This window comes from Harpia harpyja, chromosome 13 (assembly GCF_026419915.1).
Source record: "Harpia harpyja isolate bHarHar1 chromosome 13, bHarHar1 primary haplotype, whole genome shotgun sequence".
Lineage (NCBI taxonomy): Eukaryota > Metazoa > Chordata > Aves > Accipitriformes > Accipitridae > Harpia > Harpia harpyja.
The window spans coordinates 29434726-29457581 of NC_068952.1; the positions used below are offsets into that span (position 1 = coordinate 29434726).

General features: G+C 42.2%; 1 protein-coding gene across 1 annotated transcript in view; it reads right to left on the minus strand.

Moving 5' to 3' along the window:
• Positions 1–22856, minus strand: part of KIF26B (kinesin family member 26B) — a 317496-nt gene that overhangs the window by 63349 nt on the left and 231291 nt on the right. Inside the window, exons 6-9 of the mRNA XM_052806304.1 lie at positions 8600–8806; positions 6911–7004; positions 4555–4817; positions 1455–1638 (exon numbers count right to left, since the gene is read on the minus strand). Of these exons, the coding sequence (XP_052662264.1) occupies positions 1455–1638; positions 4555–4817; positions 6911–7004; positions 8600–8806 (748 nt within the window). The remainder of the gene's footprint in view (positions 1–1454; positions 1639–4554; positions 4818–6910; positions 7005–8599; positions 8807–22856) is intronic.

Consider the following 22856-nt stretch of genomic DNA (forward strand, 5'->3'; position numbering starts at 1 on the left):
GGATGATGTCTTATTTTTTTAAAATGACTCATTATAGCCACAGGAAAATATTTTTTCCCTTTTATTAATTGCATTTGAAAATAGTAGAAAAGGACTGTGTGTACATGTACTTGCATGCAGTAAAAAGCATGGAGCATTAAATAATTGCAATAATAATTCCCTCCAAATCAGCCATCTTTATTGCTATGAACCAGTCCATTTGAGCATTCAGTCTTCCTTTCCACCGCAGGGTGGTTAATTAATAAACTTTTAGTTAATTGAGATTTCTGCCTGCCAATTCCACAGGGGTTATTACTTAAACACATGCAAACTGCATTTCCATTTAGAGCAACTTTGGGGTTTTCTATCTTATAAGTACTGTCAATGTAAATTTTCTGCATTCAAACATTAGACATTAATACTGCAGTGGTGTTCACCCACTACGCATCATAGCTTGCATTCTATTCCTTATTACAAATAACTTATGTAGAGCCAGGAGCTGAAACATATGCTATTTCTGCAGAGTTGCTTAAGCCCACAAATTTAAAGAAGCAGAGGTCTCTGGTGTCTTTCAAACAAACATTTCTTCCTGGTAAAAAATGATTATTTCAAAAAAAGAATTTTAATATGAAAGTTTTCTTTTTCTGTGGGGGTGCTTCTTATATTATACAAATCTTTTATCACTGGAACTTACTAAAAAAAACCCCTTTGTATATCTCCAGTTATAAACAATTTGGGAGACTTGAAACAGAAGATAAATATAATAAAAAAATACAAATGGTGCGAGTCAAATGAAACCTTTGAAAATTACAGAAACATAAAAGTAGACATGGAGGTATCTTTTCCTCACTTACAAGTGGGAGATGGAAGTAAAGACACAAGCCAGTGAAATCATCTATGGCAAAGAGAGGGAGCAAGCCAGTCTGAGAAGCCCAGAGCCTTTACAAAGAACCATGAGAGTGCTTTGTGTACATGTAGTTGGGCCAGTAACTAAAGTATCATGTATCTCTGAGAAAAGCTACAGTTATGCATTGCCAGCATCAGCTTCTACACACACTGCCCTGTTTAGGTGCCGAAGAGGAATAGCTAACCTAAGGGTGGCAGGGAACACCCGTTGCCACAATATTTTAATCCATGACCTCAACACTATCAGTAAAGATAATACTAAAAGCCAATCCGAAAAGCACTTTTTTTTTAGATACAGAGGCCCATGCAGTGCTGAGGACTAGCTGTTGGTATCTCTACAAAGGCAACTAAATTGACAATTAATGGTAATAATCCCCAGTGGCCTTTAATGGCCTTTGGTGGGCCTTTAACAGGCAGGTGGACAGTCTGCTGGTATGAATGGCCCCACCCCATTCTGAATGGAGAACTCTGCTAATTTTCACCACTAAAGAATATTGTTTAAAGGCTTGCTTAAAGCCAGTCTCCAGGCAGGCACAGATGAAACCAAAGGGAGCAAATAGACAGCTTACTTCCGCCTTTACCGCTCTTCTCCATGCGGTACTGGTAGATGTGCAGAGTGAAGAGCATGTGGGAGTTGCGGTGATCCTCCTCGTCGCAATCCCGCTGGCTGCTGCGACGTGAGGCAATGGCGGCGTCGAGGAAGAAGGCAGCCTTCTCCGCCGTAGGGGCGCGGAGCTCGCTTTGATTCTGAAGCTGCAGGTTAACACAAGGGAGAAATGACCTAGAAACTCCCACACAAGTCAACACTACCAGACAACTTCCCACAGTCAACGCACACTGTAGATACGTTGGCTTCTGATGGGACCGAAAAGGAGGAGGTGCCCAATGGAATGAGACCCTCCTGACACTGGTAGTGACAATACCATGTCCTCCAGGAGCCCCATGATTGAATCCAGGATTTTGAGGGTTCTTACCTGGGGTACCTCTGGTGGGAGTTGTTACAAATAAACCCCAGCAACTGAAAACTGTCCTATGGGCTGGACAGATGAATAAATTTGCTCCTTCACTTTCCCAGAATTTTAAGCTATTTATGCTTATTAATTATTCACTGTTTTCACTGCCTTTTTTTTCCCCTGCATTGCTGGCTCCAGCAATCACTGTGTCGTTCTGAGGGTTAGAAGTGGAAAAAAAATAATTGTGGAAGACATGTCAATCCCAAACTCAACAGTTGGTGGAGACTGGCAGGGGCAGGACTACATGTTACCCTTCAGAAAGTGTTAGAAGGGAGCAATCCACAGACAAATCCAGGGAACAACAGGAGTGAAGCTTGTGTTCAGCCCCATAGCATGGGGGGAGCAGCACAGCAGAGAAGCCATTTTCTTGCCCCTTCATACCACAAGCTTATGCACCTGTTCACAAGCCAGGGCAACCCATTAAAAGGAACAAGGCAGGTAATATACACACATTCACATTTGCTGGACCTCAGTCCCAGTCCCCAGCCTGCTCTTATCTCTCCAAAGGGACAGACAGCATAGGAGGGCAGATATTATTAACCCCCCATAACATTAGGAACGCATGCATGTTTCATGTCACCTAAGATTAGTTTGTCTGTGGAAGAGACATGTGACACTATAATCTGATGGCATTAGTTTTGGCAGTAGGCAGAGCTGGCCCACAGCCCATAGGATAGACTTGTTCTGTCTGGCCTAAAAACAGTGAGGAACTCCCATTCTCAGGGTTTGTTCCCCTGCTATGTAATACAGCTAGAAGTTAAGTTCTCGTAAAGAAGACAGTGCTCCTGTCTTCTCTTCGTGACCATTAATCAGCCTGAGAAGGGATAAAGCTGAGGCTGTGCATGGGATGGGGTGGCACAGTTGAAGGCTAAGCTCTCTCTAGAAAGAGGGAGGGGGTAAGGAAGGAGTTAACAAGGCAAGCAGAAGGCAGGCCAGTCTGTAGGCTGATCCCACTAATGTAAGCAACAAGAAAATGTGCATACTTGGAAAGGTCCAATGACAGACAGTATGACATATGGTGATTATTCATTTGCTATCCACACTGCTGATTTTGCATATCTGTATGGCTATAATAGAATATCCTCCCTTCATCCGAGGATTTTGAGAATTCAGGTGTAGGATACATGACTCCAGAACATCGCTATGTCTTGTAAACACACATAAAAAGGCTTTTTTTCTTGCAATTTAATTCAGTATTTTACACTACAGAGATACATAGACATCTCATGGAGCTACCTTTTCTCCACTGATCTAAAATAATTCATTTTGTATATAGCTGTTCTGTCTGTACCTATATGAAAATAAGCAACAAAAATGGGATATTTATTATTATTGCTATTGTGCTTAAATACCTTAGTAAAGAATTAAGCTCTAATGACAGGCTAGTTGTTACACAGTTATGTAACATATGCAACATGCGTATGCTAATGCAGATCTTAACTGGCCCATCTATCACCCCAATGGGAACTGTGAAGACTCAAGTCTCCCATCTTATATTCACTAGACTGCATCCATTACTGGATACCAGAGGGTGAGACCTCTTGTGATACTGTAAGTATTTTATAAAGCACTAAAGCCAGGAGTCAAGTGAGAATGAGAACCCTAATTGTTATTTAAAATCAAGACACATCTTTGTAGTCCTCGGGTAGAACGGAAAAGAATGGAAAATATGATCTAAGTATGTCTGAAAGGCTTAAACCACAAAGAGATAAACCACAAAATTTATTACTTGCTGTTTAAAATCTCACAATTCATGACTTTTGTGGATATGAATCATGATTTCTAGATGCTTGGAGCTGGAAATAGGGTACATGACCCTGTAGGTCTGTTCCCTCCTCCCTCCATTCCCCATCCTTGGATAGGCAGTGCTCTGCAGGTTCTCGATGGAAGCAGCCATTGCCTTTAAGGTTGAAAGAATGTATTCAAGCTCCATCATGCTGGTTTGCTCCCTCTTCATCTAGTCATACAAAATTCAGATTTATTCCCTCACAGACAGCAAAATGAAAGACTAGGCCTTTTTTTCCCCTCAAACCAAGAGGGGAAAAAAAAAACAGGGCTGCTGAAACTTTCTAGTGGTCACCCAGGAAATACATGAGCCAGTTAATCATTCCTGCTAAACCTCCAAACCTGAAAAGAGTTCGAGTTATTCTTGGCTTGCCCAGCTCAGGAATTTATTTCTTGGCAGCAATTAATAAGTAGCAATTAATGCTTCCTACAACATTGCTAAAGCAAGTGCTATAAATAATGTAGTTTATAAAGAGATAAACAGCCATATTAATGGTGTCCAGCTATTTGTGCAGTACTGTAAATATTTTAGCTTGATATTTTACAAAAGAGAGATCACACTTTCTTTTTATTTTTTTTTTAAGAATGAGGTGAATTTTTGTTTGGACTGAATGTTTTCACATTTTATTGCAAACACAAGCCCCTGCTCAACATCTATTATACCAGAGGTACAAATATTTAGGCCAGGAGAGCAGATGGCCCTGCAGCTGCAGGTCATAAAGTTCTTGCACGTTTTAAAGTAAACACTTTCAAGTCTATAAACTTTATGCTCTGGGTAGTTCTTGAATTTGAACCATATCAACAGCTTAAAACAAACAAACAAAAAAAAGTCACATTGCTTGTTTCAGTGTAAAATGAACTTTGGATTTACCTGCATGCCACAAATGGGGTCTTCACAAAGGTAGACACCTGGGGACTGGCCGTCTTGCAGGCTGCCTGTAGCCACTTCTGACAACAGGTCTCTCAGATTTTCTTCTTTCCCCCACACTTCCACTGCAGAAATTCGGACCGAGAAGCGGGCTCCTGTCTTCTCTTTGCGTTCATTAATCAACTTGAAGAGCCATGAGATGGCACAAGGGATTATGCCGAGGTTTTGCATGGAATCATCCTTTCCGATCATGGTGTATGACTTCCCTGTCAGGAATGGGGGGATGGAGAAAAGATAAAATCACTCCCAGGACTTTCACAGCCTTCTGCCAAGAGAGATTATCCTGCACAGCCTCATGAAAACAACTTCTTCACTACAGTAAGGACAGTCAGCAAGGGAGAAAGATAGGCAGGCAGACAAATAGTACATGGAAAATGCAGATTAAATCTTGAGCTGTTTTCAAAAATCATTACCTCATGCATTCCTCTGACATCTCCCATCCCCCAGGCAGGTCCCTACCATGCAACACTGCAGCCTCTGCTGTGGGTGAATAGTGGGGGGAATTGAGCAGAGCAGGAGTGCCATGGTCTCTAAAAATCCCTGCTTTAGATACTGTGAGTATGGTATTCTTTGAATACCATTTTACTTCAAAGCACTATATTACACTTCATATGCTGGGGTTGGGATTGACATAAACCTGGTCCCAGGATCATACAGGTGTAACTTCATCCAGAAAAAAAAACAGGTACATGTGGTCATTTGGTGCAGAAGTGGGTCCACAACAAGAAATATTTTATCTGGGTCAAAACCTTCCCCCGGTTTGCTATTATTTGACTCTGCAATTATAGCTCTGGCTTGTCTCTGCTGTAAAAGTTTGCTGATGAAGAACAGACACAGAGTACTATCATACTTCTTTAGGTGTCGCTACATACAATGCTCTTAGACAAGTTTTCTAAAGCTCCTAAATTTATAAGCCAAATGATAAAGGTATACATCCTTTCAGGCAAGTACTTGTGGCTTCTTTTACCTTGCTTCATTTCTTATGTTGAATCTCTGTGGAAAAAGATCAGTGAAGAAAATATTTCTATGCACGTGTCTGGGGCAAGGTCTGGGTGTGTCCAGGGTTGGTGCAGTGGTGGTGGTGCAGTTAACGAAGAAACTGCAGAGACTCAGCTGTGCTCCAGCAAAGCCCTAGCCTCCCTAAGGACATGTAGCACTTGTGAGACGCCATTATCTGGTGGCTGTCTTTTCCATCTCATTTGCCATCCTGTGTTCGGTAGGTCACAGGGGGTTAAATATCCAAGTGCTCATCCTAGTGTTACTCCTGCCTGGCCCTGAAGGGCCTTGCAGTTAGTTGGACCAGTGGCCCTGCTCCATTCATTGCACTAGAGCTGGTGGCATTGCAGCATTCAGTACTCTCCAGTTTCTGTTGCCTATAATTTGGGATAATCATGGCCTGATACAGCTTGATCTTCTTTATCGCTTGAAAAACTGATTTGCCCTTTTAAGTTGTATGTGTACATCTGTGTTTCTTGGAGACAGTAAAGAATGGAGATCATTGCACACATACAATACAATCCTCTTCATTAAAGAGACAGTATTTTCAAAATACTGTTAGACAAGCATGAACAAAATACATGATTACTCTTGAAATCCAGTTATTTCAGAAGAGTAACATGTTAATAATGATGATTCTCCTTTTTATTGTCTTTCCATGAAAACCTGAAATGCTGTTGATGCATTTGCAAAGAGCGAGTTTTGATCCATTGGTAACATTCAGTTAACCATTAGAACAGGATTTGTTGGAGACAGAATAGGAAGAGGTCAGTGAGTGAATTGTCTAACCAGGGAATAGACTATAAATCAAATTATTTGAGTGCCCAGTCACAGCACTTGAATAGTGCCATCACAAACATCAAGTACTTGAGTGGATACTCACAGTCTTTACACAGCTTGATAAAAGTGGTATTTTGGCAAACAGTCTCCAATACCAAGCACATTTGTAAAACTGTAGATCACTGTTGGATCATTCATTAACAATTCACTGTTGGATCATTCATTAACAATTGAAGACAGTGCTAAAAATTGCTATAGTACTCGGGACGGAATGAAGCAACAACTCAAAGATAACTTCTGTTTCAAAGAGCATGCCGTCCAACATTTAGACAATATATAAAGTGAACAGATGTGTAAGCGAGAGGTGAAGGTGTAGTACAAGGTCATGCACAGTGTACCATATTCAAATACAATTACTATGCACAGACAAATGAAGTTTGTTTTCCCTAGTCTAATGTACTAGCCATCTTGGGTTAAAAATATTCACTTTGCTGCTTGAGTAGGGAAATTTAACAATACCAACCAAGCTTGGCATGGCCAAAGCAGAACACGCAGCCATCTGCCCCATTGACCACCGACTGGATCACCTCAGCCACAGTCCCAGCACATACTTCAGCCTGTCACAGGTATTTAAAAAGAAAAAGAAAAAAAAGAAGAAAAAAAAAGAAACAAAAGAAAACCATTAACAATAAAAAAGAAAATCAACAGAGTATTTTCACTGGAAAATGGTCGTAATGTCATCAGTGCTCCAGATACGATGTTGAAGGATCAAAAAGTCTAATACTGCTTGCCTCATTCATGTGACCTATGCTGTTGATGGGAATGATATTACTTGTGTAAGCACATGAAGCAGGACTTTTGCTCTGTGTCAGGTAAGTTTCATTTGCTGAAGCATCAACATCCTTTATGGGGTTAAACAAAATACACATACTGTAACGGGATGTGGTTGGTTGGTTAGAACTGCCTATTTAGGGGACTTTAAAGATACATTTTTGATTAAAAACCAGTCAAATACTGAGGAGCTTTTACAGGCTCTATTACTTGCCCAATTACAGCCTGAGTTCAATTCTGCTATCAGGTGGGTAGGGAATGTAAGGGGAACAAACAGCCTCTTTAGTATTAGCTAGGTGACATTTCTTAATTTTTCTCTACATTGTTATGAGTCTTCTTAGCTTTTTGCAGCAGTAGATTCCACCCTGAAGACTGTAGCAGTATTTTAAGAAGTACAACACACAAATTTACCTTAGGCATTCTTAAATTTAAGGTAGATTTAAGGTTCAAGCAGGTTGAATGGTCTACAGTGCTTCTACAGCAACTGCCTATCAATAGTGGGTGAAACTAAATCAGAATTCGCACTTTAGGCTTTTATGTGAAGCACTTTGCATCTGATAATAAATCATGTAAATTCACCTAGTTCATGGGTATTTCTAGACTATCTCTATAATAGTAAATAAAATGGGCAAGGAAAAGGGATGGTTCACAGGCCAGCCCTTGAACTGCATCCAGGCATTAGTCTGGGAGGTGCTAGCTGCCTGGACCAGAACTAGGTCAGGGATTGACCTAATGATACGATCATATGACAGTGCTTTAGCTGGCCCTGTGTTCTAACTCTGTTTAGCTTATGAGTACAGAAACAGCCTTACAGTACTGTTTTCTAATTATACTTTGTAATGTTACTTTACTCTTTTACTGTCCTCCTCATGACATTTGGGTAACATAGTTCATCAAACCAAAGAAGTCTAATAAAAATAAGAAATCTGAATATATACACATGAATAAAGATTTGTGGACTAATATCCCTATCCTCCTATTGTAAACTGTAGAATAGAACACTGCATAAATAATCCTTGACTTCTTAATGAATAGAGGACTGCATCAGAGAACTGCAGTTCTGGTCAGATCGCTGTATACACCAAATGATAAGATTTTATAATATACAATAACTTGTTGATATTGAGGATTGCCTACTAGTCACCAATTAGCACATTTATTGCACGTATAATTTTAGGAGCAATTATTTACAGTGAAGAATAAAGAAAGCACAAAATTATCGAGACAGAATTTAATAATCTGATTTCATTATCGATGACATTGGCGGACCAAATTCAGCCCTGGTCCAGCTCCACTGAAAGTACTACTGTTGCAGCAGAAACAAATTTGGCTCCGGTGCATGCTATTGTTTAGATAACTATTCTGATTGTACGTTGCCTACCTGTGATGCATCTTGGGGGAAAACTGCATCAAAAGCAAACATCTTGGGTGGAACCTGGTTTCCCCTTTTCTGGAAAGCATTCTGACCTCCACAGGCCAATGGGTCATACAGCGTGATTTGCTTCTTACGGGGGTCAACTTTTAAGAAAGAGCTGGACTCAGATGTGTCTCTGGCAAGTGTGGAAGAGATGCGCACCATGACTTTGACCTGTCAGCAAACACACAAAAAGATGATCACATTTGATTAGTCTGTTGGATGCTCTAGACTGGTATGTTAAATGAAGTTTCCAATTACACTCAAACAAATCATACTTGCTTGCTGTAGCTAGTGTCTCAGTGGAAGTCAGTGAAGACACAGTAATTATTATGGGCAGAATTTGGTCTAAAATACACAATGAATAAAGCCAGAACTTATCTCCATCTACTTCAACAAGCAGCTTGTGTATTTAGAGGTACGAGGTACATCATGGTGTTTTAGTGTCAATGTTACTCAAGTTTAATGATGAGGTACTACATCACCTGGTCTTACTCTCAATATAAATTGAAAATTAACTGTACCCCAGTGGCCCAATTAAGAAAGCTGAAAGGTAATCTAGACTGCTAAGCTATCAGAACTGCAGTTTCTACGAAGCAGTCTGATCAATAAAAGCACATAAAAGCCAGATCTGTAATTTACACCTTTTGCTTCTAATCCAAATGCAAAAAGATGAAGTACTTAGTTCTAAGTGTCATCATCAAAGAGTTGTGAAAAGATCCCTGTTTTAATGGTCAGATTTTGAAATTATCGTCAAGGGAGTGGAATGTAATAAGCGATAAAAGATTTGTTAAAACATGTTAGCTCACAACTCATTAAATGGCTACATAATAAGATGTTATTCCTAAGACAAAAATACATGTTCATGGATTTAATGAGGTTATACTGCATCCTTAGCCCAGTCGGTAAGCAATTTAATGTAAGTAAAACTGATGACAATCGGTCTGGCTTTGGTTCTCCCCATAAATTCACTACCTGCAGACACATGAGTTCCTGAACTTTACAGGGCAAACATCACCTCTCTGTCAGCTCTAGCCATACCTGCAGGCACTTTGTCCTAGAGCAGACTGACTTTCACACCAAACAGACAGAACTTTTGTCTTAATGCCCCTTAATTGTATGCCACTTGTATCAAACCCACCTACGGTTAGCATGCAAGTGACCACAGAGGGTCACCTCATCACAGGGCAGGAGGACATCAGCTGTTAGAACAGCAGATGCACCCTGGGAGGAGGTTGTAGCCCTAAAAGTTAGACAAGGCTGCAGCCCCTGTTGGCCTCACTGAGGCTGGTGCTCTTTGTAGGTAGATCTCATTTCATACTGGCCTAAGCTCATCCCACATGGAAATAAATCAGCTGCTTTGAGAGGTAAAATCTGGGCAAATTCATTTTTGACACAACTCCTTTGAATACAATAGAATGAGACCCGAGATTAATTGGCATTATTCAGTATTTTTGTGATGTCTTCTCTATATATCTGAGAGTCAGTGGTAATTTGACTACATATATTTTAACCTGGGAAAACAAGTTGTCATTAGATGGCGAAACTGTCACACATCTGTGCATATGATTTCAGTTTTACACAATTAGTTGAGGGAAAGAGGAAAAATACTGCTTGGGTATGAATGGGTTCTCTTCTCAACTGCTCAGCTAAGCTGCTTATGAAACCTAACTTCTAACTGAAGAAAGCCACTTTCAATATTTTGCCAAAGGCATTCTTCTAAACCCAACCCTAAGCAGAGCTGATTTCTACTAAGGACAAAGGCAGCCAAAACCCTGTCAGTCCACATGAATTGGACAAGGTTTGAATGTTTATTCCAGCCCTAGGTCTCCTGGCAGCTCAGAAGCACTAGTCAAGTTAGCAGGGAAGGGAAGGAGTACAACACTGTGAATCCTAGAGGAGCAAGAAAACAAAGAACAGTATCAGACTTGATCTGTTTTCCTATTTTCAACTTTGGATGCCTTTGGCTTTTTCTACTGTGTCCCACATTTTTAAACAGATGCCAATATCAAGAGCATTAGACAGATCTGCTGGAAACCAAAATAAATGGTAATCTTCAACTGCTTTAAATAAAATACTTGCTCTGCTTTAGAAAACTATTTCACTATAACTTTATGTGTATTTTTTGCTGCTATGAATCCATGCCCTCCAGATCCTTGATCTTTGTGTGGAAAGGAAAGTTAACTGAATACCCTGGGGCTAAGTTTCTTTGGGTTTTGGAGAATGGATAGTGCATGAAATTTAACAACCTTTCATATACAGACAGTCTAAGAGTTCTTTCTGGCCTCAAACTGCATGGGCATTCAGTTTTAACTTCAGCTACACCAATTTTGTTACAGTATAATATCACTGGCTTGGGTCCTGATTTAAACCAGTTCACACAAAATCAGATTAATACCTGTCACTTCTTACTGAAATGATACTGCAAATCCTCCTAACTTCCAACAGCTACAGGGATAGAAGCTGAAGCATCAGGTTTCTCTTTCCCTGGAGTAAAAGACCAATTTAACTGAAATCCTAAAAATTTACTTGCATCAGATAAACTGAATGAACCACTATAAAAAAGAGCTCAACTCAGAAGTCCCAGGAGTTGTCTAACAGCATACATTTTCTGACCATTTGGCTCCTCAACTCTGGCAAATATAGACATTTCTCAAGAAAAATACTGCTATTGCCATGAACCTTTGTATTTCCTGTGCATTGGGGATTTTTGTTTTGAGACATAATGGTTCATAGAATCATAGAATCACAGAATCACTTAGGTTGGAAAAGACTCATAAGATCATAAAGTCCAACTGTTAACCTAACACTACCAAGTCCACTGCTAAACCATGTCCCTAAGCGCCACATCTATATAGAATCACAAAATCATTTAGGGTGGAAAAGACCATGTCCATGTGTGTTAGGGCGGAGGAATATCATATTGATTACATGTAGGTATCCTGATAGCTGGACCACTTCTTACTCTGAAGCTAGTTTGTTGGCAGCTGGCATGAAGATGTCCGTGCACCTTGGCACAGCTTATCAGGGGTAATTCCTCTCACCTCCATTTAGACCAGCCTGCAGGAGCTGTCTCCATCCAAGCCAGTTGTCTGACCCCTTTGTAGACAATAGAGAGAAACAGGCACTTAATTCACGTGGTCTGTTTTATGGATCTGCCTTCCAGATAAGAAGACTTGCACTCCACAAATGCTTCTTGCTTTCTTTATACCACCACAGGTATATATGATTACCTGAGACGCAGAATCCTGCATTGTAGGCTAAAGTTATTCTTTTTACTGTAAGCATAATAAAAATGCTTTCCCTCGGCAGCACAGCCCCTGGCCCAAATTCAGCAGCACACAAAAATCTGTGTGACAGTCTTCAGCAAAAATCACATGCTAGCAAAAATAAAGATGCGCGCATGAGTGTGATGGACACTGAACATAAGTAGTAGCAATAGATTATTTGAACTCATCTGGTAATTTGTAGACCCTAAAGTATTCTTCCAGGCCAGTTTCACACCAGTGTAACTCTTTCACATTACTCCTGATTTACATTACATTAATTGAGAAGACAATGAGATCCTGGCTGTGCAAAATATATGTCCACTATTATGCCACGGGAGCTGTGACTATAGCAAAAGCCCAACAAGCAGGCAAGATACAGGCAAACTTCAGTCCTGAGAAACACGTACTGGGATTCAGAACTGCATACGTAACTGTGGCACAATAAGCTAGGCAGACCAAAACAGATTTTAAAACATCTGAGCTAGATGTATCTTCTGAGGAGACAGGCAGGCTTGTGGTCTGGGAATCCGGTTGAGATTGGGGAGCTAGGACCTCTCCTAATGTCTGTGCCTCAGATGCAGTGCGATTGTGAACTAGCAATGCAATCTCTGTTTCACACTCCCCACCTGTACAACGGGCTGAGTTGCAGCTTACTTCACTGCAAGGCATACTGATACATTCAGTCATTACCGGGCCTCAAAGGACTGGCAGTTGCCATTAGGTAGGCACTCCATTATTAAACATTATTATGCATGTAACCTAAACCCAAGGATTCATGCAAAGCATTTCCCAATAGTAGTTATGACAAGAGTAAATCAACTAAGCTACAGCAGTAGAAACGATGGGAGACCACGGCCGCCACCTCTGCCGTTTCACAGTCCTTCGTGCAATTTATAGCTGGGGGTAGCGGGGGGAGGCTCGGAGTCCATGCTGGCCCCTGCAATCCATGCCACGGGGGAGGCAGTGCGAGGACGAGGGAACATAACTCAGCCAGCTATGGGGATAGTGCAGGAACTTAATGGACTTAAAAGACTTCAGTTCAATTTAAGGAACAGACAGGTTGAAGATCACAGTGCTGCTCTGGGGAAGGCAGAAATACAGTACGGTTAATTTGAAACTAACTGAACAGTGAAGTTTAAGAACTCTAATACTTTATGCGTACAATTTATATTTAAATAAACTGTAAATTGAACTTCTCCTTAAAAAGAAGAAAGCAGGTTTTCTGCTTCACTTCCTACGTGTCATTACTCCTTTAGTCCAATGCTACAGTTTCCCACTAATCTCCTGTAATTGAAGGGTTTAAGAGATACCACTTGCGATTAATGGGACCACTCAGTCTGCCAGAAATTCTTATCTGAATCCCAGTGATCAGGTCTTGGCAGTGCTCAGCCTTAGACGCACCCCTAACTGTTTCTACAGGGAAACATGAAAGCAGTCTCAAGACATGTGCTGTTAGTAAAACAAACAACCTGGGCCTAATTTTGATCTGATTTTACACTCATGCAAATCTGGCTGAACTCGGCAAGCATTACCCTAGCTTAAGAGTGGAGAGAGAGAATAAAAGAAAAGGTCACTTGCTCTGCAGCATTATTGTGCCTTTTCTAGGATATAACTTCACCTCTTAATTCTGCTCGTGCTGGAAGCATTTTTTTAATGTGTTCTCTTCTGTGAGTTTACAGGATTTCATTTTGACAACTATTCCATCCAACAGGACGCCCATTTACTTCTCTGGATTTCAGTTCCTGCCTACAAAGATTTATTCTGTCCTTTAATATGTTCTACAGTCATTGAATTCCACAATATTACTCCTGACGTGCAATGCCACAAATGAAAGCAGAATCAGAGCTGTACTGTTTAGGTTTCCTCAACAGGGTTTCTTTGGATTTTTGTATATGTATTTATTCTATACGTGTGTGTGTGCATTTAAATTATATACGCTATTTTTTTAAAAAAGCATATACATTTTCTGAATATATCTAAAAATTTAATGTATATACATTTTTCATAATTTTCTCTGTAAATGGTAATTATTGGCACTGAAGAGTTCCTTCACAGGTATCATTCAGTAGCATCAAGGGAAGATATAGGGGAATTGCTGTAATATCACTATGCTTCTGTACTGTAAAAATAAGCACAGACCTTTTAATCAGCTCTATCACAATTTCAGCTGCCTGAACCATGTTCCATTGCCTCCTCCTTTTTTATCTACTGTATCCCTATAGACACACCAACTATTTCTTGAAGAAGGAATTTGCTAATTGCAGGATTTTCCCCAGCTAAGCTAAACTCAATTTGTGACCTACCATGGACCTTTTGTTATGTTCTTGCTCTGTGGAGAAAGACAAAGGTTCAGCACGCTCTGCAAAGTAGAACTGATGCCATAGGAAAAAAAAGAGAACAAGAGTACAGCCCCAGCCCCTGCCACTCCCACGTCTCCTGTGCCCGCTGGGGGTCTGTCTGGAGGACCCCCAGTGAAATGAGCACAGAAGGTGGGAGAGGTAAGCTGTGTCAAATCTGCATCAAACACGAATAACTACCAACAGAGGCTGGAATGAGGCAACACAAGCGATTGGAGATTGACACTGGGGATGCTATCACTTCCTTCTACTCTGGCCTGTAAGATTTTGTTTGGGGTTCATTTATCTAATTACTGCAGGGACTGGGCTAGACAGCTGTTGCTTTGGGCACTGTGCTTGCCTTTATGAGCTGCTTTTCTCATCAATCATTCGAGCAGCTTCTGCTGGACGTGTGCTGGGTGGTGGTGGGAGGCAGGAGCTGCCGTGCATTCACGGGTGAGACAGACCAGCTGGGGCTATTGAGCTGTATTAGCACTCCATCAATATAATGGCAATCACTGGCTGCAGGAACAGCCTTCTTGGAGGTTAATGAAGAGTGGGGTTTGTAATTGCTCACTGTTACAGTTGTAAATAATGGTGGCAAGCACGCATTTTTGCTGTAGCCAGCCACAAAATACTACAGCACAAGAAAATCTGACATCCCAAATGCTTATTAACATACATGCTTTTGCATGATGGATGTAAAGCTAGAAGCCTTTCTATAGTGCCCAGAGAATATGGAAACAGTCAGTTGGGCATTTTAAACGATCTTTTTTACTGATCATGAGACAATTAACTGATCGTGCTAACATGAAATCTAGGAGGTCAAGATAAACAGACTGAGCCCGAATGAGACAAATACAGTATTGTATGAGTGGAAGTTGCTTTAATGGCAGTCTCCTGGTCACATTTGAAAAAAAAAAAAACCAAACCAAACTGGGGTAAATTATGTAAGCTGGTCAGGAAGCATGTGTAAACAGGCCTCATTGCCTCTCTTTCTATTTTCACTAAAGTAACTCTTGTAGGCTTCAGTGCTTCACTTCAGCACAAATTAGAAGACACTCAGGCCTGATCACTCTTGTTGTCTGTGGAAATGGCTGTTACTGTTACTGCTCTGCCACTTTGCAAAAGCAGTGAAAACAACTGAAAAAACACCACCATTAGGGCTTGGCAGGTCTCCTCTTTTTTACAACTGTCCCTATGTTTCTTTCTTGTGTAATTGCTAAAACTTTACCAGCTCATCAACCCCATCCTGTACAGCAGTTAAACTAATTTGCACTCATAGCAATAATGGGAAGTAGCTTACTGTACCCAAACACTGATCGTATTATTCGAAAAACTTGCCCTTATCAGGATTGTACCCTTTTTCAATTGGATGATGTAACTTTATTAATAAATTCAGTAAAATCTGATGTGAAATATGCTCAGGTCATAGGGGATGGCTCAGTGACCTCTTGTTTTGTTCACATCAGCAGTAGCTTTGAGTTTTGTGACTGTAGTTTGGTACGGTCGAAAGACAGTGCTGAGCACCAACACTCTCTGAAACCAGCATGTACATCAGCCCAGCCACTTAGCTGTCGCATTGCTACTTCAGCATTTACTGAAGGTTAACATAGAGCACTGCAACTTTCTTCTGCTCTTTACGAAAAAAAAAAAAAAAAAAAGGACATGAGGATCAACCTGTCATGGAAACAACCTTTCCCTAAGCTTCCCCATGCAGCAAACAGACTGTGTGTTCACGGTTTTCCTTTTGCTTCCTTCTGATCTCTTTGAGAGAAGCCTGCATTTCAGACCTGCATAGCTGGGGCAGTCTGCACGTTGCCTCAAGCAGGGGGAGGATTTTTCCCAGCTTCTGACACTCTCCGCATACCTGCACATAGATCCACAGAAGTGTACCTGCATCTATGATGGGGCCAACAACAGCCTAACTCAGCTCATGTGCAGGGATGAAATTCCAGCTTCTTTTTTTTGCAGAAGATCTTTAAACATCACTGTTAGTAGCATTTTCATGAGAACTGAACAAAGCAAAACAGCCTTCAACAATCCCAGCATGAACAACATGGGATCAGCTGGCAAATCTTGTCTTCCCTGCAGTGGATCTGCAGATACGTAAGCACGCACCTACCAGTACAGTCAGCAGATGCCTTACTTAAGCCTCTAACACACTACTGCAAAAATTTGCTCTGCTTCTCTCACTCCAATAAGAACTTATTTTTCTTCACCTAATAGCAAGTACAGTTGGCTGCCACAAATTTCAAGATCTCATTTCCTTGGCGTGAGATCTCTTTACCTTTCAAAATCAGATATTTTGCTTCACTTCAGTGACCTTTTAGAGTAGAGGGTTTCCCACTTTCCTTTTTTTTACTTAATACGAATTTTTCAAAAGGGTCTTTAGATAGAAAGTATCTATCTAGTAAATTAAACAAGGCAAAAACTGTTCCCTGGCACAAAATGGCAAGCATCCTTCCCTGTAATTCTCATCCTCTACTATGGTGTGGCCATATCCAATGGTCTACCAAGATGGTCACTTGCCTGTGCTAATTTAAAAACCATGCCTGGAATTGTTTGGGAGAACAGTCTAGGGGTCCAACACCATGCCAGGGACATTGTTAACAATGCAGGAGTATGGATGATTGACTGCCGATGCCCAGGAACATTTCCTGCTCCTGTTTAATTTACTTTATAGTCTGTACTGGTTTTAGCTGGGATGGTTAATTTTCTTCATAATAGCTTCTATGGTGCTACATTTTGGATTTGTAATGAAAACAGTGTTGATGACACAGGCATGTTTTAGTTATTGCTGAGCAGTGCTTACACACCGCTAAGACCTTTTCTGCTTCTCATCCCACCCCACCAGTGAGAAGGCTGGGAGCGCACAAGAAGTTGGGAGGGGACACAGCTGGGACAGCTGACTCCAACTGACCAAAGGGATATTCCAGACCATATGATGTCATGCCCAGCAATAAAAGCTGGGGAAAGAAGGAAGAAGGGGGGGGACATTCAGAGTTACGGCGTTTGTCTTCCCAAGTAACCATGATGTGATGGAGCCCTGCTTTCCTGGAGATGGCTGAACACCTGCCTGCCGATGGGAAGTGGTGAATGAATTCCTTGTTTTGCTTTGCTTGTGAGCGCAGCTTTTGCTCTTTCTAGTAAACCGTCTTTATGTCAACCCATGAGTTTTCACTTCTACCCTTCCAATTCCCTCACACATCCTACTGGGAGGGAGTGAGCGAGGGGCTCTGTGGGGCTGAGCTGCCTACCAGGGTTAAACCATGACATAGTCCCAGCCACACAACACAGCTTAGCCATGTTTTCTATTCTTTAAGTTAGATACAAGAAACTCAGATGGTGCAGTAGTGACCTCCAAGCATGTGATGTACCATATGTTGCTCTGTTCTCTTCCAGCCTAGCTTGATATCTACAGATCCTACAGACAGATCAGCCAAACCCATCAAACACATGTGTGGCACCAGCGAGCCAAGCCTCCCTAAAGGAACTTCTCTGCTCTTGTGATTGATGACAAGGCTGCTGTGGTTCTTGCTGCCTACACAGGGTTGCCATCAGCCCCCAGGGAAGGAGGGAGCCGGCAGTGGTGAGTCACTTGGCTCTTTCTCGTAGGCCCTGCTCATATTCTGCTGCAGTGCATAAAGACTGAAGAGAACTTTGCTTCACTCATTAAAGCTTCCTCTTAGAAACCCGCCCTTCCAGTAAAACATGACTGTACTGCCTCGGCTGCCACAAGGACTGGTGTTGATAGAAAGCAGTAGCAATATCAACAGTAGCAATATCTCAAGCATGTGCATTGATAATTATGTCTGCTATATTACTTCTAAGAGCCCTGGGTTCCCTTTTTGTGAAGCTGTGAAAAAGGTGCATAGGATGCGGCTTGGTAAGTTAAGCAGGCAGTTCATCTCATCTCTAATTAGAGAAAGGGTGGCACTGAGGGCTTCGCATTATACATTCTCAGGAGAACAGGAATTCCCGGATGAACAACGCTCTCTGCTTTTTTGTCTAAGGAAACAAGACTTTCTATGGAAAGAATGCAGATAAAAGACAAAGTTTCCCTTACACATGTCTTTGAGATGTCTTTTCAGTGCTGGAGAAACAAAGGATATAGAGGTATTGCACAGAAGATGTATAATCACAATTGTAAGCTTTTCCATTATTCATAAAGATGATCTCCATGACTGCATACAAAAGGAGATTCCCCAGTCTGCACATAACAGTGTATGGCATAGCACCATAAATAATGAGTAGCGATGCAATCAGATAAGAAGGATTTACATTATTTAAGCCAAGCCAGAAGAAGTGACAAATTGCAGTTTAATGCAGATAAGTGTGGAGAAAGATGTGTAAAGCTTTGGAGTGGCAGTTGGTAATGACAGCCAGTAAATAAAAGGGATGGTTCGTGCTACTGCCTAAGAAAAAGATTTGGGAATTCATGGGGAGGAAAAGAATCCCAAAGCAAGCAAGGGGTGGCATTGCTAAAGACAGTCTATATAAATGGAAGGAGGTACAATTATCATATTAGGCAATATGGGTGAGATCCAATAAGTGCTTGGGTATTCAGAGGAGAAATCCAGTCTCCAGAAGGGAAGTATAACCAGCCTCCGGTGCCATATGTTGCATGAAACAATCAGCAGAAACTTCAAGGATTGGAGCTAGATGCTTTAGTCAGAAATTTAATACATTATAAAGCCATTGAATTCAGCAATAATTCCTTATTTATCTGCAAGTATATAAAAGGACAATTTGACCCTAGTTAGGAACAACCACCAAAAAAATGAAACTTGAAAAAGGAGGAAATCATAAAACCTGGATCCAAGCAATGATATGATTTATATTGTTAGTGAACCATTCACCTGAAGATCCTACGGGGCTTTGCAAAGGCTTCTAACAGGATTAAGACATATATTTACAATTATGCTCATTTTTCAACTGCAGAAATAAAGCGTAAGAATAAATGAATCATCTAACATCCCACGAAAGGCTTGCTTTACTTAAACAGACTACCTGAACTCTAGTTCTGCCCTTTCTTATCCCATACCTGCAGGCTATAATGTTTACAAGGGCATAAACATGATATTGAATATACTTTTTCTTTATTGTTGTATCCTATTTAATACTACCTGCATGCTTCTATCTTTGGCAGTGGTACAGGAAGGCACAATAACTACAGAGCCCAAGCAGCCAGTCACTTAGAATTAATGAGATCCATTTGTAATGCTGTATATTGTCTCTAACTAAAAATGCATTTGTTGAGCCTTAAAAGAAACCTGTGGAACAGATTTTTATGGTGGGCTTGATTTTTACATGCCTCTGAAACAAACAGGATTATTTATTGTGCCTGCGACAAAAGAACAGAATCATAGAATCATAGATTGGTTTGGGTTAGAAGGGACCTTAAAGATCATCTAGTTCCAAGCCCCCTGCCATGGGCAGGGACACCTTCCACTAGACCAGGTTGCTCAAAGCCCCATCCAACCCGGCCTTGAACACTTCCAGGGATGGGGCATCCACAACCTCTCTGGGCAACCTGTTCCAGTGCCTCACCACCCTCACAGTAAAGAATTTCTTCCCTACATCTAATCTAAACCTACCCTCTTCCAGTTTAAAGCCATTACCCCTTGTCCTATCACTACATGCCCTTGTAAAAAGTCCCTCTCCTGCTTTCTTATAGGCCCCCTTTAGGTACTGGAAGGCTGCTATAGGGCCTTCCCAGAGCCTTCTCTTCTCCAGGCTGAACAACCCCAACTCTCCCACAGCCTGTCTTCACAGGAGAGGTGCTCCAGCCCTCTAATCATCTTCGTGGCCCTCCTCTGGACTTGCTCCAACAGGTCGGTGTCCTTCTTATGCTGGGGGCCCCAGAGCTGAGCACAGTACTCCAGGTGGGGCCTCATGAGAGCAGAGTAGAGGGGGACAATCACCTCCCTGGACCTGCTGGTCATGCTTCTTTTGATGCAGCCCAGGATACGGTTGGCTTTCTGGGCTGCAAATACACATTGCCCAGTCACATTGAGCTTCTCATCAACCAACACTTCCAAGTCCTTCTCCGCAAGGCTGCTCTCAATCCACTCATCGCCCAGCCTGTATTTGTGCTTGGGATTGCCCTGATGCATGCGCAGGACCTTGCACTTGGCCTTGTTGAACTTCATGAGGTTCACACGGGCCCACCTCTCCAGCCTGTCAAGGTCCCTCTGGATGACATTCCTTCCATCCAGTGTGTCCACCACACCACACAGCTTGGTGTCATCCACAAACTTGCTGTGGGTGCACGCAATCCCACTGGCCATGTCACCAACAAAGATGTTAAACAGCACCGGTCCCAATACCCCGCCCTGGGGAATGCTTCTCATCACTGCTCTCCACTTGGACATCAAGACGTCGACCGCAATTCTTTGAGTGTGACCATCCAGCCAATTCCTTATCCACCGAGTGCTCCATCCATCAAATCCATGTCTCTCCAATTTAGAGACAAGGTTGTCATGCAGGACAGCGTCAAACACTTTGCGCATGTCTGGGTAGATGACGTCCATTGCTCTCCCCTTATCCATCAACACTGCAAACCCATCGTAAAAGACCACCAAATCTGTCAGCCATGATTTGTCCTTAGTGAAGCCGTGTTGGCTGTCACCAACCACCTTCCTATTTTCCATGTGCCCTAGCATAGTTTCCAGGAGGATCTGCTCCATGATCTTGCTGCGCACAGAGGTGAGACTCACTGGCCTGTACTTCCCTGGGACTTCCTTTTTTCCCTTTTCAAAAATGGGGGTTAGTTTCCCCTTTTCCAGCCAGCGGGAACTTCCCTGGACTGCCATGACTTCTCAAATATGATGGATAGTGGCTTAGCCACTTCCGCCACCAGTTCCCTCAGGACCCATGGATCCATCTCATCAGGTCCCATGGACTTGTGCACCTTTAGGTTCCTTAGACGGTCACAAACCTGATCTTCTCCTATGGTGGGCAGTTCTTCATTCTGCCAGTCCCAGAAGACCATACAAGTTGCATCTAAAGGTTCACATAACTCCATAATATCCCATCTCCAACAACGACTCAACAGTCTGCCTTGTGAGCCTTCCACTGTGGTGGTCTGCACTGGCATCCCACTGGTCCCGTCTGAGCTGTGCTTTGCCAATACCCACACAGCCCACATAGAATCATAGAATCATTTAGGTTGGAAAAGACCTTCAAGATCATCGAGTCTAACCATTAACCATGCCCCCTAAACCATGTCCTGGAGTACCCTGTCCACTCGCTTTTTGAATACCTCCAGGGATGGTGACTCAACCACTTCCCTGGGCAGCCCATTCCAATGTTTGACAACCCTCTCAGTAAAAAAATTTTTCCTAATATCTAACCTAACTCTCCCTTGCCTCAACTTGAGGCCATTTCCTCTTGTCCTATCTCCAGCCACCTGACAGAAGAGACCAACACCCACCTCACTACAACCCCCTTTCAGGTAGTTGTAGAGAGCGATAAGGTCTCCCCTCAGCCTCCTCTTTTCTAGACTGAACAACCCCAGATCCCTCAGCCGCTCCTCATAAGACTTGTGCTCAAGGCCCCTCACCAACTTGGTTGCCCTTCTCTGGACACGCTCAAGCAGCTCAATGTCTTTCCTGTAGTGAGGGGCCCAAAACTGAACACAGTACTCGAGGTGCGGCCTCACCAGTGCCATGCCACTTGCATCCTGCCAAGACACAAACTAGGGGGAACTTAAACTATCAGGAGAGAACCACAGGCTCTGATGAGACAACTTGTAGTCTGAATCAAATCTATAGCCCATTCGGGACATTATTGGGTTTGGGCATGTTCATAGTGCCATTTGTGGGATGCCGTCACTCCTTTTGGGCGTGGGGAGAGGAGTGCCCCAGAAAGGTCTCCCATGGGTACATACAGTACATGAAGCTGCCTCTCCCAGCTCCTCCAGAACCTGTTGCTGAGGCTCTGGTTGCTTCTCCTTCCTCAGATTTTTTTTTTTTTATGCCTTCCCCAGTACTAACGTTCAATTGCTTTCTGACCAGTAGTCAGAACATCGTGTTGGGATTTTCAGTATCCTCTAGAAGGCACTACAACCTGACTCTTACCCCCGAAGGAAAGTAAATCCAAGGAAGTCATATGTCTGAGCAAATTTGTTCCTAAAAGCTGGGGATCAGCAAACACAGCCTCTGGTGGTACAAGGATGTTCTTTCTTACTTGGAAAAATCCAAAGACATATTAGCTAAGTCTGCGCTGCTGGTGCAAATGAGCTCTGTGTTGTACTCTGTGGTATTGGTTCCTGAGCATGCATCTGACTCCAGGTACAGTGCAGCTCATCTCCGCTGCATCCTGCGTTCCCATCGGAAGAAATCCAGTCATGCAGGCAAGGGGGATGGTACGGTATGCTTAGCACCACTCCTGATCTGTCTGATCACAGAACCAAGACATCAGGACTGTAAAGCTTTCCTGTGTTTTTTGTACTGAACATAATAGCTAAATAACAGAATTAAAATGATACCAAACCAGAGAGGCAGACAAACAAAAAAAGACAGAAAGAAAACTAAACAGGAACCCCCAGAGAACTTAATGGAAACAGTACTTTGACAAATGAAACTTGCCTCGTGTCACAGGGAGACACTAACT